The sequence below is a fragment of the Pygoscelis adeliae genome, unplaced genomic scaffold (assembly GCF_000699105.1).
Source record: "Pygoscelis adeliae isolate BGI_AS28 unplaced genomic scaffold, ASM69910v1 Scaffold113, whole genome shotgun sequence".
Lineage (NCBI taxonomy): Eukaryota > Metazoa > Chordata > Aves > Sphenisciformes > Spheniscidae > Pygoscelis > Pygoscelis adeliae.
In genome coordinates, this window is record NW_008825108.1 from 8,158,516 (window position 1) to 8,174,454 (window position 15,939).

The 15,939-nt window shown below is 40.7% G+C and overlaps 1 protein-coding gene across 1 annotated transcript in view; it reads left to right on the forward strand.

Annotated features, from left to right (window-relative positions):
• Positions 1 to 15,939, forward strand: part of GRIP1 (glutamate receptor interacting protein 1) — a 242,504-nt gene that overhangs the window by 176,722 nt on the left and 49,843 nt on the right. Inside the window, exon 8 of the mRNA XM_009327570.1 lies at positions 14,918 to 15,065. Within this exon, the coding sequence (XP_009325845.1) occupies positions 14,918 to 15,065 (148 nt within the window). The remainder of the gene's footprint in view (positions 1 to 14,917; positions 15,066 to 15,939) is intronic.

Consider the following 15,939-nt stretch of genomic DNA (forward strand, 5'->3'; position numbering starts at 1 on the left):
CCCAGACCCTCAGGTTACCTGCATGAAATTGGAAGCAGAGTAGGGCTTTGCCAATAGACGAAATTGGCTGTAGGGCATCAGAGGCAATAAGGCGACGGGGAGAAAAGGGACAGATGATGGGGGAACAGAGATGGGGATGATAAGGAGGAAGAAAGGGCTTTCTATGGTAAGGTTTCCTGTTGTATTACATACAAGCATCTGTAACCCATATTGCCTCTGAATTACAGGGTTGATTTCACTTTTTTCTGGCAGATAATCCAAAGGTTATATACATTAAAAGATGGTAATATGTACACTTTGAGGGAGAGTTTTGGGACTTGTTTCATGTTACTTAGGAAGTCCCTCAACACTTTCTTTAAAAACTCCTTTATTTTATATCCAAAAGCTATTGCTGATTCAGGTCATCTTGCCTGAGTTCTTAATTGAAATATAAAGGCTTCAAGCAGCTTAAATAAAATTAAAAAAAAAGGAAAGAAAAAAAACCTGGACTGCAGACACACTGAGCCTGTGGTTTCCCCTCTGTCATTAATATGATTTTGGCACAACATCCCCCATAGCTGCAAAGAAAATCTAAAACAAACTCTCCCTGCAATTCTTCCTGCCATTTTTTGGCTCAGGGAGGCCAACAACAACTTATAACTAGCTGTTGTTATTCACATTTAACTTTCTCATTTTAAAATAAATGCTTAATTCAGGTATTAAATGCCCTGGAATTGTATTTTTAGCTAACTGTATGGTTTTATCTTGATTGTTGAATATGCTCTGCTAGGTGATTCTCTCCACAGAATTCAGTAGTTTTCGCATGCACACAAAGCTGCATATAATCCCTAGCCACAGCAGTGCTGCAGTGTGCTGTCATCTGAAGTGTTTAGGATGAAAACAGGAACTATTGATCCTTAGGTCAGCCATCAGGTGCCTTTGATGAAGTTAGCCAAGGCCTGATCCAAGCCTGTTTGACTCAGTAGGAAGACTCTCATGGATTTCAGCTGGGATTTAAAATAGGACCCAACGGAGAAAAATCTGGCTCTTGTCCTACATTTGAAAAGCTTCGCCCATAGGAAAATAAACAGCAGAGCTGTGCTTCTTTGTCCCCCTCCTCAGTTCTCACCAAATGGACACCCAGTTTATACCAACAAAAATGTCTTCTGCCAGCTTAAAAGTCTTCTCGTTTAAGCACTGTTTGCACCACTAAATCAATGTTTTCTTTCATTGTCAGCATAAGACCATCTACTTTAGGAATTCTACAGCCAACCCAAGTCTAAAGTGTAGAAAAGACCTGTATTACAAGGACCTAACTCTGATGCACACTATTTAAAAATTGTGCTGTTTACACTGTTTAATTGCACCCAGTTACCACTCAGTCCTCTCCTGTCTACTAATGAAAAGACAACATAGAATCATAGAATCATTTAGGTTGGAAAAGACCCTTAAGATCATCAACTCCAACTGTAAACATGCCAGGCCCATTTTCTCTTCTCCCCTTTGCTAAAATATTTCTCTTCTGGTACTTCACCATTAGCATGGGAAAATGGTGTACATGCATGAAATTACCAGTTCTGTGATAAGTTTTATAGGTCGTCCCAGTTTGGATCTAGATTACAGCAAAAGTCTCCACCCTTGAGCATGCTAGAGAAACTCTTAGATGAACAGCCACCATGCATTTCATTTGATTTACTTTTTGGCTTTCACATAACAGACCAGATTTCAAATGTTAGCATTTGGTGTTACAAATCATGGTGAGACGTTGGTGCTGCTGGTCTGTCCCAGTGCATTCTGCCATTCTTTAGTTGGATAGGGAATGTGGGAGAAGTATCAGCTGCTGTGTTTAAACCAGAAAACAGCTGCAAAGGAAAAGCGAAGAAGAAAGGATGTGTCCTTTCTGTGGTTCCTTATGATCCCCCTTACAGGAGGAATGGCTTTTTTGAGACTTTGTAAACTGCCTCACATTTAAACCCATGATTTTAAGAACAGTGAAAACTTCAGCAGTTTACACTAAGGTTTTTCTTGTGGCCTCCTTCCACCTTCCCCCCTAGTAACTGCCTAAGTCTGCATTTTTTTTATTTTATTTTTTTAAGCATTTTCAGGCAAAATTGTGCTGCCATTTCCAGGAATGAGTTTAGAGAAAGTTATTTTGCCTATGATGAGAAAGTTGGAGAATCTTTTCTTTGTGAAGATGTGTCTTTTTGAAGCACTGGAACACGGACATGCAATTCAGTAGGTACTGGTTGGGGGAGGAAAAGCCCTTTTCAGGAAAGTCTCTTCTGCTTATCCCAGTGAAAATCCACCCAGACTTAGCTACATTTGGAAGTCTTTGAAAGGATACAGGTCAGTGTGCTCAGGAGAAGCAGCATTTTGTGATGACTTTTCCAAAAGATTTTGTGTATATTGGGAAATGTTTTTTCTTGTCTTTGCAAAGTTCCTTTCAGTTCAGCTCTTCGGGGATGGGAAATGCAGGAATTAAAGATGCCCATGCAGCCTTACTCAGATGCCTTGGAGCATATATGTTATGATACAGATTTTAATTGGAATGATTGCATACATTTTTCCTTCATCAGTCACCTTCTGTGATCTGGAAAACAGTCAAGTGAGAGAAATGTTCTAAAGAATAGCTTGTCTCATCTTGATGTAGATGCCTAAAGTAGGGCAGGTGAAACACATTTTTTAAATGCCAGTTTTCTCTGGTGGTTGTAGAGGGAGTTTAAGCCTCTAGCTCAGGTGTAGCTACCTCAGGTCTGCTCTACAGATGCCTGCGTTTTGGTGCAGTGAATCCCAGCGTAGGTGTCTCAGGTCAGCCCCTCCAGTATAACGCATGCTTTCGACCTTCATTTCTTTGATCCTCATTTGTTTATCTATACAGGGAGGAAAACACCATGCTTTTGCTCTAAAGGGTGGTTATAAGATAAAACCGTTAATAAACATGTATTGTAATGAATATTCAGAGGCTGCACCGTACAATAGCTCTCCCCCACCACATATGCTCAGAGAAGGATTAGAACACTTTTTAGTAATAAAGGCATGAACATGGAAAAAAAAGGAAAAGTGTTGCTACTCATTAAATAGTCACTGTCTACCTTCCACATGAGGCTCTTGAAGGAAGAAGAATATGTGATTATTTAATTAAAGAAGGGAGGTAAAAATAAGTTCATCCAGGCAATATTCATTCTGGGGTTCATTAAGTTTTAAGTGTTTTGTGCCCACATGGTGACTGTAATATTTTCCTTTTAATGTCATTCTGTTTGTAAACAGACACTTCTGAGCTTTTTTTTAATGTGCATGTATTTTTATAATGATTTATATTGATGTTCTGCTGATTTTAATCAACTCCTAATTCATTTGGGTTTTACAATTCTTTCTGTTACTGTCAGCTCAGCAGTGTTAAATGGAATAGCTGCCTTCTGAGCACCGTGACCTCTAATTTTTCAAGGGCTTTACAGCTTAGGTAAATTTGGGTGTATTTTCACTGGTCAAACAAAAAAAAAAAAAAAAGGAAAAAGAAACACACCCAGAAAAGGCTTTTCACAGTTTCTCCTTTACACAAATTCAGTAATTACTGAATTACAAATCTGCGTACTTTATAAGTACTGGAACATCTTCAAAAAGAAAAACATCATCAGGCAGGGGCATGAGAGGACCTGGAGTCCCTGTGAGCCTGGCAGCAGGAGCTGCTCTGGCAGGAGGTAAATGGCTTGTCCCACAGCAAAAGAGGAGCCGCATAGGAACCTTGCCAAGGGTGATCCTGGCAGCAAGCTGGCAGGCTGCCGACTGAGGAAGCAGATGAAAGAGTGCACTTCTCATTGCTGGGACTCTGTCAGTTATGGGGTGCTCGGGTTTCTAGAGGTTATTGCTTGGTTGGGATTTTGGGAGAAGAAATGTGGGGAATTGTGTTTGCTGGAAATGTACGCTGCGGAGAACAGGGGATTTTACGACCTTCTTTTACTTTAAATGTGTGAATACTCCCAGTAGTCCTGTTTCTGTGTTGCTTGGAACAAGCACTGGGAAGGGAAAAGCTGGAAATACATAGGCAACAGGTAAGCAATCCTGGATTATTTTTGCAGTGTGGGATCAAAGAGCTTATGTTCAGAACCGTGGCTTCTGTGTTGGATTTGAGGGCAATTTACCTAAATTACTTTCTCTATTTCTTTGAAATGTTTTTACTGAACTGCTGCTCAGGCAATACCAAAGCGGAAAGAGAGGGCAGTTAATAAACTTGTTTCCTGACTCATCCTACCAAAGTTTCATTTCATGAGTGGTTGGCATTGAATGGCAAAATATCCTGTGCAACCCCTGAGAGCTGCAAAACTCTGACTCTGCTCCTCGGTGCATAAATATCAAGGTCAGATCTCAGCCTCCACCTTCTGTGTGGTAGCATTTTATACCGTGGTTATGCCAATGCACCAATTACTTATAAGACAGTTGTGCTAGAGCACGGATTATTGAAAAGAGACCAAAGGTTTTTGGGGAAGAAAGTGGTACTGATAATATGAACTTGTAACATCAGAAATTCATATATCTGTTATGGACAACAATGTAGAGTTTACTTTAAATTTTCTTTTCTTCTCATTTATACTCGCCTAATAGGCTTTGCAGAGGGTGTTTTAGACTAGTCTGAAACCTCCTGTCTGTTCAACCAAACCAAGTCTGTTGATTTCAATGTTAGCAGAAGCACACCCAAAGTCAGCTTTCCAAGGCAGAGACTGCGCTTAGCTTGTGTGCAGAGGTCACTAACACATGCAAGTAATAAGTAATTGTGAATGTAGGAGACGGTATGGCTCAGTACAGAGGACCCTTGAGCAAGGTCTAGTCATGCACCTCAAGTATGCCAAGCAGCCTAGCCACATGGGAGTGGGGCTGCGCTTGGGTCAGCCACCCTGGTGAGAAGCAGAAGTGGCTGTCACAGGCCCGGCACCTCGCTCATGCAGCTCTGCTGCTTCCAGGGCTTCAGCTCCCACCAGCATGGCGGGGAGACAGGGAAAGCTCAGGTATCTCACTACCACAGTGTTGACATGTCCTTATTTGCCTTAACTGTTTTGTGTGCATGTCAGCTCTCTTACCAAGATGTCCAAACTGTCAAGGGCACACCTTTCCTCTGAAGCTTTTGGGAATATCTGAGACGCCATTTTCCTGGTAGAGCCCTGGGCAGATGGGAACTGTCAGCTCGACGCAAAGTTTGGGTGTTCGCAGTGTTTGTTCCCATCTGTCAAGTGCTGGCAGCGAGGGGCTTTGTGCTCTGTAGGCTTTTGAAGACAATCAAGTCCCACTCTAATGACTACTGTTCCCGTTAGATGGAAACTTAGGGTCATTATGGCAAATAGACATAATTTATGGGTACTGCAGCACTTTATATTATCTATAGTAGTGTGTACTTACAGGCATACTTTCGAGACTGGCAGACGTAAAATTGGACACGCCAGCTGTGCCTTAGTTTGCAGGCAGAGATGCAGATTGTCTTTTCCTTACTTGTTCTATTTGTTGTGATTAGTCAGGTACAGAATCGTGCAAGAGCTGGAGTGTTTTGAAGAAATCAAAGTTCTTGTGTATTTTATTTCCTGTCCTACTTGCAAGAAAAAATGAGCTCTTTTGTACATATGTACATATGTATCTATCTATCAGGTTGCCCAGAGAAGTTGTGAGTGCTCCATCACTGAAAGTGTTCAAGGTCAGGTCGGATGGGTCTTTGAGCAATCTGATCTAATGAAAGATGTCCCTGACCATGGCAGGGGGGTTGAACTAGATGATCTTCAAAGGTCCCTTCCATCCCAAACCATTCTGTGATTTGATGATTCTGTGATTCTATCTGTACTTTGTGCAATAGAGAAAATAGTGTTTTGTATTGCAGGGTCTCAGCAAGAGGACTATATATTATTTGCACCATTTTGGGGTTCTTTCTTATTTTGGGAGAAGGTTTTAAAAAGTAATTATTTGTGAGTTCCATTCCTGGAATAAAATGCAGGTAGAATTCCATCGCTGCTGACTTCTGCAAACATTTCACAATCAATCTAATGCTATAGAGTGTTTCACGGTGGTTTTCAGGAGCCATCCTTCAATAGAAAGGTGGTGTTTGAGGCCCAGGTTGCCAAACTAACCATAAAGGTGTATTTATAGGCTTCAAGTTCTGAAACCAATGTGCTGCCATCAGGGGTGGAGATTGGAGTTTTCAGTAGTTCTTTAAGTGCCATCTGAATTTTCTATGTAGTATTCATAGAAAGACATTGCAGAGCCTGGGCTTATTTAAAATGCATTCGGACTAGCTTCAAAGAGGCAGATCCAGGATCTTCTGTACAGGCTCCATCTGCCATGTCCCCTCTCTGTTGTAAATTCAGCAACAGAGAAATCGGGTTTTAAATTAACAGGGCATGCAAAAAGAAAGATACAGATGAATGAAGAGATTGGGATTTAATACAGCTTTTCAGTAGAGGAGGGACCTAGTAAAAATGAAGCGTGAGCATGAAACAAAGTTAGGAGGAGGAAGGAGTGTCCCAAGAACTGGGGAAAGTCTTTTAAGCGAAATGGGTTTGTGCAGGCTTTTGTGGTCTGAACATGAGAGAAAGTCTGAGCAAGAAAGTCCACAAGCAGATTTTGAGTACATCCCCACCCACACTGGTGTGAGCACTTTGAAGGCAGGGGTGGTCCTTCAGCTGGTTAGCAGGCATTTCTGAGCTGAGAAGGGTGATGGGGCTAAGGTTGCAAAGTATGAAATTAGGTAAAGGCAGCTCCTTATCTTTTGATTTGAAGAACTTGGCTGAGTTAGAGGCATATAAATGAACTGCAGGAATTAGGTGAGAAGAGGAAAATGGAAAGACTGTGCCAGTAAGTCGGCAAGGATATGAAATTGCTTGTGTATAGAGGAAGAGATAGGTGGCACATTAGTTTAGAGAATAATGTCTCCGTTTTCCATTCTGAGGTTGAGAGGTCACTCTCATTTCACTATCACTCATTCTGCTGGCATCCTTCTGAAATTATTCCTATTTTTCATTTTTGAAATCTGATTATTGTAAAGGTGAGAGAGTATAAAATGCCATTGGTAGCTTTTTTCCTTAGCAGCAATTTCATGTTTTTCTGTGGACTCTGTGAGCTTTCTTTCAATTAGTAGCCCAGCAGCTCCAGTGTCATGCTGTTACTGGCAATAAGGAAAAAGACACTACTATTGTTATATTTATTTTTTTTAGTAATGTTCTTGCCCCTCTAATTCTAGCTGAGCTGCATAAAATTAGAACAACTGTTGCTCACTCAACAGCCTCCCTGAAACACACAGATACTCCATAATCAAGGGAGCACTAGGAGCACACATATTTTATGGTAGGTTATAAGTTGTGCCTTGGAGACTGCCGCTGACCCTTTGAACAAGGAAAATATTTAATTTGTAAATAGTTGTTTTATTACTAAAGAAACTACCACCCGCTCTCCCCAAATATTGCTTGCAATGTGTAATGCCAGCGTACTCCGTTCCAAAATATATTTTAGGGTAAAGTCTCACATGTCATTAAGCTTATTAATATTTTCTGTATTCCAGCTCTGAGGGGAGAATTAGAAACACTGTCAATGGCTTTTTGCTTTTCAGCCATCATTATCAGACCTTGCTAGCTGGCAGTGATTCTGGTTTTCCCATAAGATCTGAGATGAAAAAAGGTTACTCTGCTAAATGAAGCATGAACAAAGCCAGGGTGCAAACATTATCCAATATTGGTAGAACAGAATACCAAGGCCAGTACTGCGCATCAGTACCCTGTGTGTGGTTTACTTATGACCTTTACAGTCACAAAAGTATGAGGAATCAAATAATATTGCTCTGAATGAATGATAATGGCGCTACCCAGCTGTAGGGCCTCTTGAATGTTGTTCCTGTGCCCTTTAGACACTGCAGAAGTCTTATTCCTGCCTCTCTTCCTTGCTGCTGCTTTCCCTCTTGAAACCATTGACCCATGATCCCAATCTCAATTTCTTAATTAGATAATTTTAAAAAAATATGTAATTAATATTCCCTTTTTTGCAAAATTGAGATTAGGGATTTGTTGAGATCAAATTATCTTTGGAGTACAAGGAAAGGCTATTACATAAATAAGCAGCCTCCCACCCCCAAAAATTTAGTAATTAATTAACCATCAGACAGCTCTGTGTGTGTAAGGGAGACTTAGCTGATCACCTAGTTGGTGGTAAATATGAGTGAATGAAAATGCCGCGACAAAGGAAATTAAAAATGTTAGCAAGATGGCCTAAGGAATATTTTAGGATGTGGCTGAAAAACAGTGCCAAAAGTGGGCTTTTTCGTCTCTCTGCATCTGTGACCTGGTGAACTACAAACCTGGGGGAAGAAGGGGAGAGGTGTTAGTGGAGAGAAGTACAGAGGAAGGAGACAGGTGGAGAAAAGCTTTCCCACTCCCAGCAAATCTTTCTCTTGCACAGTAAAGTAACTGGCCGTTTCTGGGTTTGGCTCGTGTTTTGCTGGAGATCATGGAAAAGGCAGACAACTGGAGGAGGTCGACCACCTATCGCTAGGGCAGGCTCAGGGACATACGAGAAGGGAAATAGTGGGGTCATGGTACAATAGAGGATTATGAGTCTCACTATCGCAGATAGGGATGCGATCTTGCCACTGAACTGTGAGGAGTTGGGACAACTTCAAGTGTTATCAGTCCTGTAGAGAGAGCGTTTTAATGGACACAAAGAATGTTCTTTCTGGGTTGGCATTCATTTAAAAAAAAATTGTCCTTAAGAATACAATAAGCAAACCACATGGAGGATGACAGGATTCATTAAGTGCAGTTTAGGATATTGTTTGACAGTAATGAATGGTCTGTTGGTTAATGAAGAAAAATGGATGTGAATGCCCTCAGAATCCCCAAGGGCTTTTATGTTGCTCCACTGTCAGCTGAGAAATGCTGTAAAGGGCCTTGCAAAATGGTCTGTATGGAGAGTGTCACTGCTAAAGCCACAAGTCTTAGAAACAAAGTTCATCCAGTCTGTTAAGTTCTGCCTGTTCTTTGGGTTGGTTACCTGGGCTCAAATTTGTACAGCTGGCCATGGATTTTTAAGTGCCCTGTAAGAAATGTATTGACTCGGATTTTTGCATTTCAGCAATCTAGCTTTCCAAAGGAATGGCAAATACTCAAATCTCCTGGTGGTAAACCTATGGTATGTCTGACACCTGAAATCTTGAGCCATTTCTGGGGAAGAAAAATTGGTTTTAATATTTCAACTCCTGCTACCTAGTACAGAAAACAGGGGTCCTAATCCCTAACGCACTGATTCTGAACGGACAGACACAACTATGCCTGCTCAGCATTCCCCACCATCAGTTACTCCGTAAAATACCCTGCTGCAACTGAAGTATGGCAAATAAAGGCCCGGATCTGGCAGCAGCAGCTGGGGCTGCCGTAGTCCTGTTCTGTGCCTTATACACCAGGCTCACCGCTGCAGTTTCTAACTACCTTCCACTTGTGCATTGAGTGCTGATGGTGGCATGTTGGTTGTCTCAACCTTTCTAGAGTAAGAACTAACTGCAATAGAGTGTTTTGTATTGAACCCTTTCTGTAACTCACACTGGCTCACATACATAAATACACCCCCACACACACATTCTGTTGTACTTTTGTTAGAGAAAGCAAGTTCAAGGAAATGGCCGTGCATTTCTGCATTTAAGGACTTGCGAGGGTCCTTCTACGAGAGTTTACTCGTAGCACAGGGACAACAGGGAACTGTCCCATATACATCAGAGCGGTAGCATGTATGATTGCTGAGCAGGTGCTGGAAAAGAATAATTGATATTTGTGAATTAAAAAAGGAGCACAGAGAGAGTAGCGGAAAGCAAGAATAAAGCGTAGGGCATTTGGGAGTCATGGCGGGATTCAAACTGATTTCTTCAGACTGATTTGCTGCAAATGTTCCAACGTTTTGCTCTTAAAGGAGGGAGTGTCAGAGATTTCAATTTTTTTCCAGTTCTCAACAATCTTCCTTAACTTCACTAAAATACACCTCTGTGATCCACCCAGCTACTGGTCCAATCTTTGGATGTTGGTACTGGAAATTGTGGTTTAGGGGTAGAAGGTGTTTTTTCTTTTAGGAGCGTTATAAAAAGATATCCAGGTGTCACATGACCTGAGCTTAATGAGGCTTACTGCTCTGAAAATGTAAACTGGGTGTCCCATTGTTCTAATTAATTTTATGCTTTCTTGACTAGTCTGAGCATGAGGCACACAGGTACTGGTAAAAATTAGGGTTACAGAAAAAGAGAGAAGATAAAGAATCGGGTGTACTGACAAGAACTGAATGGACAAAAGAAAGCTCTTACCTGAGAGAGAGATTGCTCTACTCGCTATCTGTGGGCTGCAAAGATTTTGTACGAAGGGAATGAAGAAAGATGTGAGGAGCAAAGAGCACATTTTATTGACCAAGAAAAAAAATTTCTGTGAAATACTGGCTTTTAGTTTAACACATTTAGATCTGTGAATGTATTGCTACAAAAGCATTAAAACTTTGCATTGGGAGAACTGCAAGGTTTGAGGACCTACGCATTTATTTACTGATCTGAACTAGCACAGACTTGCTATACTTTCTTTACTGCTTTCAGTCAGAGAAGGCTACATGGACCTGCTATATACAATTTTAAGGTGAAAAAATTGTTAGCCTGTGGACACCTAATACCTCAAGGTGCACTGGTGAGGCCGCATCTCGAGTACTGTGTTCAGTTTTGAGCCCCTCACTACAAGAAGGACATTGAGGTGCTGGAGCATGTCCAGAGAAGGGCAACGAGGCTGGTGAGGGGTCTGGAGAACAAGTCTTATGAGGAGCGGCTGAGGGAACTGGGGTTGTTTAGCCTGGAGAAAAGGAGGCTCAGGGGAGACCTCATTGCTCTCTACAACTACCTGAAAGGAGGTTGTAGCGAGGTGGGTGTCAGTCTCTTCTCCCAAGTAACAAGCGATAGGACGAGAGGAAATGGCCTCAAGTTGCACCAGGGGAGGTTTAGATTGGACGTGAGGAAAAATTTCTTTACTGAAAGAGTGGTTAAACATTGGAACAGGCTGCCCAGGGAAGTGGTTGAGTCACCATCCCTGGAAGTATTTAAAAGACGTGTAGATGAGGCGCTTAGGGACATGGTTTAGTGGGCATGGTGGTGTTGGGTTGACGGTTGGACTCGATGATCTTAGAGGTCTTTTCCAACCTTAATGATTCTATGATTCTATAATAGGGAAGAAGCTTGGGGAGAGGAGTATTAGTGTGACGTAGTGAGATACCCACTTGTTTGTCACTCACATCATTGCTAGAAGATACAGCAGCATCCAGGCAAGATCAATAGCAGTCTTGTGGAGCTGTGTGTTTCAATTGGTTCAGCTGGCTCTTTAAGGTCAAAATCTGTTTTGACAACCTTCCTTCTTGTCTGGCTCTTTTAAGTTGCTCAAAAAAATTATTTGTACCTTGTGTTGCCATGACTTCTGAAAAAAATAAGAAAGCACCCAAAACCTTCCAGTTAGAGAAGTGAGAAGCGGCAGAGCACAGATAGTAGCAACAGAGCTCAGTGTTCCTACAGGAACAAGCTCACAGTATAGCAGCACTTCCCAACTTTAAGTACAAGAAGCTTTGGGAAGAAAAAGAAAAGCATCATAAACTAATAAAGTTTGGTTTCCTGTGAAGTTAGTGTCATTATTGATTGCAAGCTATGACTGAAGCTTTTCCCTTTTTAGGGCACTTACAGGTACTGTTTCACTTGTAGATCCTCTGCTGCCTAATAAAAGCAGCTCTCTTTTTTGGCTTCCCCACTGTGGGAATCCTAACGAGGTTTTCTGTCCTCCACCACTCATCAGTTGTTGAACTGGATTTGACAAGCCATAAGGATAGGTAAGGATTAGCAGATACACACATTTACAAGGACATAAAGAAACACATGTAATGTGATCACTTTATCAGGCTAAAAAATATGTTTTTCAACTTTCAAAATCATTTGTGATTATCTTTTGAGGTCAGGGAGGGTGGTGACACTGCTTATTTTATCCAAAACTTTTTATATATCATATAGTATATTTACACATCATAAAAGTATATTCAGAATAGAACCCCTTGTTGCCAGTGATTTAAGCTGTCAAATAAAAAAGGTATGCTGCTATCTAGCTAAAGAAATGTATTAGCATGCGGAAAGCAATGCTGCTTCCTCTGGGAGGTTTTAATCAAGCCTCTTGTACTGATTGAGATGCAGTGCTCAAAAGTGAGAAAATTATTAACAAAATCAAAAATCTAGAGTGTTTTTCACGTGAACATTCATCAGTATATCTTATGTAATTACATAGCCAATAAATCAACATGGTGTGTAAGTGCTTCAGTCACGGTGTAAATATCTTAATGACTGAAACATCTTCACACATGAATAATTTATACCTGTATGATTCATTTTTCATATCCATGCTTTACTTCAACATGATAAACTAATCCTTCTCTGTCAAAGAATGTGTGCTTGATTATTGCCTTCTGATTTCCCTTCCTTGTGTTTATTTTCCACAGTTAGACACACTCCATTTCTTCTCTTCTGGTTCCTCTAATGTAGTTATCTTATTTATTCATCTTGTCTGCCTTGGTTTGCTTTCCCCATGCATTTCAACAGGCACCTGGGAAATAACGCTAGGGCATAAGCTGATCGTGCGTTTTTCAAGTAACTCCAGAGCAGCATCTTGAAAGATTTACTCATCCTCAACAGATATTTGCGTTTAGTTTCCCCTCCTCTCCTTAAGGCAATCGTTACAGAAAGAACTTGCGATAGTCCAGTAACAAGTTGAGCTTTGCCATTTTCTGGATCGACATGAGTTCAAACCTTTGTCACAGTACTGCTGACAAACATTGTTTGAGTCTTCTTCCCATATGTTTGTAAAAGCAAGCTTGTTTGTAGAATATTGAATATTCCAGAAACCACTGGAATATTCAAGATTGTTTCTCAGCGCAGGAATGGGAATCAGGAATTCTTAAATTCTGTTCTGCTGCGCGTGCTGTATTTGGCTGTACGTAAGTCACTGCACGCATCCTGCCTTACTTAGACCCTTAACCAAGGCATCTAAGACAAGAATTTGATTGCCATAACCTCCTTCTTCAGTTACTAGAGAAAGACAGGTTGCTGTTCATCCAACTTTAAAGCTATTTAGTGCTAGTGCCTGAATCTCCAGGCAGGAATTCTTCTGGGTGAACTCTCTTCTTTTGGATCACAATTTAAAGCTTGGTTCAGATTTATGGAGCAGCTTATTTGGTGGTGCCTGTGAAAGTTCAGCCTTTAAAAAGTCAGTCCCACTTGGGCACAAAAATGAATCACTCAAAATTCATGGGCACTTTCAAAAATATTAAATCTCCCCTTCAAATCCTCAGGTTTCTAACTGGAAAAAAAACAACAGGAATATAAAAATCATTTCAAGTTGTGGGGCAAAAAGCAGTACTATAATAATTAACTGATGCTTTATTGGTATTGTATGTTATTCCATCCAAGCGCCTTTTTTCACTTCATATATTGTACGCTTCTATATTCAGTTTACCTATGTTGCGCTCTAGCTAGGAAGAGCACCTCAGCTGAGTGTTAGTTAATCAAGCTCTCATTCCATTTCTTGTATCATGGTATATAGCTTGTTAGATTTGTACGATAATACTCTCTTTCACAGTCTTTCTCTTCTGTGTCAGAATTACATTTTTGGACTAATTTTCTAGATTTAAGGCTGAATGGAATATGTTGACATCTGTCTTTTCCTCCATACTCTGAAGCCCAGCTGCACTTCTTTTACAGCTTCAATCTTAGGGACTTCTGAGAGACATCGCAGTTGAACATTTTCTCAGTATTCTTACAGCAGGCTCCAGTACTCTGTGAACACAAATCTCTCCTGTTTGCTAACAGGACATTTGGTAACTTTACTTCAGCATGTCTTTGCTTATTCATTTTTCCTTATTCTGATGGTAAGCACCTCCAAAGGCTTCTGATGTAACTTTCTTCGTCTCGGTCTTTTTATGTCCTTAAAGGACACTTTCACTTACCGTATCTTACTCCACTGAGATCAGTTGTTGATCGATGGGTATTGGTTAGCAGGAATTCTCAGGCAGTCTCCAGAATGCACTTCACCCTTATCACCGCCTGCTTTGTTTTGGCATTTAGGGAGCAGCCTGCTGTCTTTTTTCTTTGTTCTGTCTAGCACTTGTCTCTCTTGGGCATAGTTCCTCACCACAGTCGTCAATCATGACTGTTGCTGCCTCCTATTTTTGTGCTTTCTTGTTTCAGTTCGGTCATTTGCTATCTGTGCCCTGTTGCAAGTCAGTACTTTATCCAGTGACAGGATAATACAAGAACCTTCTGAACTTCCTCACATGCATTTTGCTTTAACTCCTACTATTTCTAGCTGTCATGCCTCCTGCGCTTTCTCCATTTTCTCCTAAATTGTCCTTTCTTTTTGTGAGGGATTTCTGGTAGACCCTTGCTTCACTGTCTTCACTTAATTATTATAGCTGTTGTCCACAGACCTTCCCCTTCTTCTCTGAAAATTAATTTAGCATCCTTCTCTAACCCATTCACTTCAGTTCATAATTTTTTCAGATAATTTTCTACTTTTTTTATTAATTCTGTTTTGTCAGCATGCCTGTTTTAAATTCCAGGTGATTTTTAGCTTAGTTGTGCGAGAGAGTGATGCACTAATACATCCTGGTTCCCTAACCTGGTCCATCTCTGATTCTGACACACTCAGAAGCTTCCCGACATCCCAAATTCACAAACCTCCTCTTGCTTTTATTGGTTTCAACATTAAAAGCTGATTCTTGACACCTAAACCGATGCTGTTCCAGAACTTCTGTATGTGGCATGTGTCTGGTTAGAGAAATAGAATAGCCATGGAGATTTTATGTGGGAAAATATGAAAATGGCGTAAGTACCACATTGGTATAATACTGATCTTTTGTTGTCTAATTTTAACAGATTCAGTAGCAACAGCGTCTGGGCCACTGCTAGTTGAAGTTGCCAAAACTCCTGGTGCTGCTCTTGGGGTTGCACTAACTACCTCGATGTGCTGCAACAAACAGGTCATTGTCATAGACAAAATCAAATCTGCGAGTATTGCAGACAGGTGAGTGTGACAGAGGGCTGACACAGCAGGTCCATACATCCATTTTATTTCTACTTTCATTTGGTTTGGTTTTAAAGGAACCCTTCCATTTTTGATGAATTTGTCTGAACCGGATGCCCTCAAGGTTGCTAGGTCTTAAAATTAGCACTTTGTCAGATCGTTGCTCCATACTGCTGGGTTTAAGACTTCCAGGGCACCATTTACTTTAGCTCATTCACATAGTATTCAATGACATAAGCCAGCCCCCATGTAATACGTGACTGTCTGCTTGCACTATGCAACGCAGAAGTTTAGAGGTCTGCTCTAACTATTTAATGTAAAGCTGCAGCAGAGATTAGTATTTAAAAAAAATAAATAACCCACTGGAATTCTTAAAGTAAGCATACGATATGGAACAGCTGTCAAGGGAAGTAAATTTCGAGGCTTTGCAACCTTGAAATGTTCTTTTAGAATATATCACTCATTCTTGTGGCACAGTGAAATGGAACTCCTTACGTCTGGATTTTTTTATTGATATTTTAGAATACGACTGAGGTATTAGGAAGACTGGCTTCTGTATTTTGGAGTTATTTTGCAGAAATTTTTCCACTTCATTTAAACCTTTAAATAAAACCATTTAAACCATTAAAAAAAAGGATAGATATTTTCCCCCAGTGGTCTAAGCCTCTGTCAACAGAGCGGTGGGACCTTTTCTGGGGTGTGTGCGTGTGTGTGTGTATGTGTTTATAGATATACAGTATATTTCTATATACATATCTCTATCTAAAAAATCCTTAAATATTATGTTTCAGCAGCAAATTCCTCCTGCATGTCCCCGGTCACCCTACCTTGTAACTCCTCTTTGACAACGGTGCTTTTGGTAGCACCCACTTGT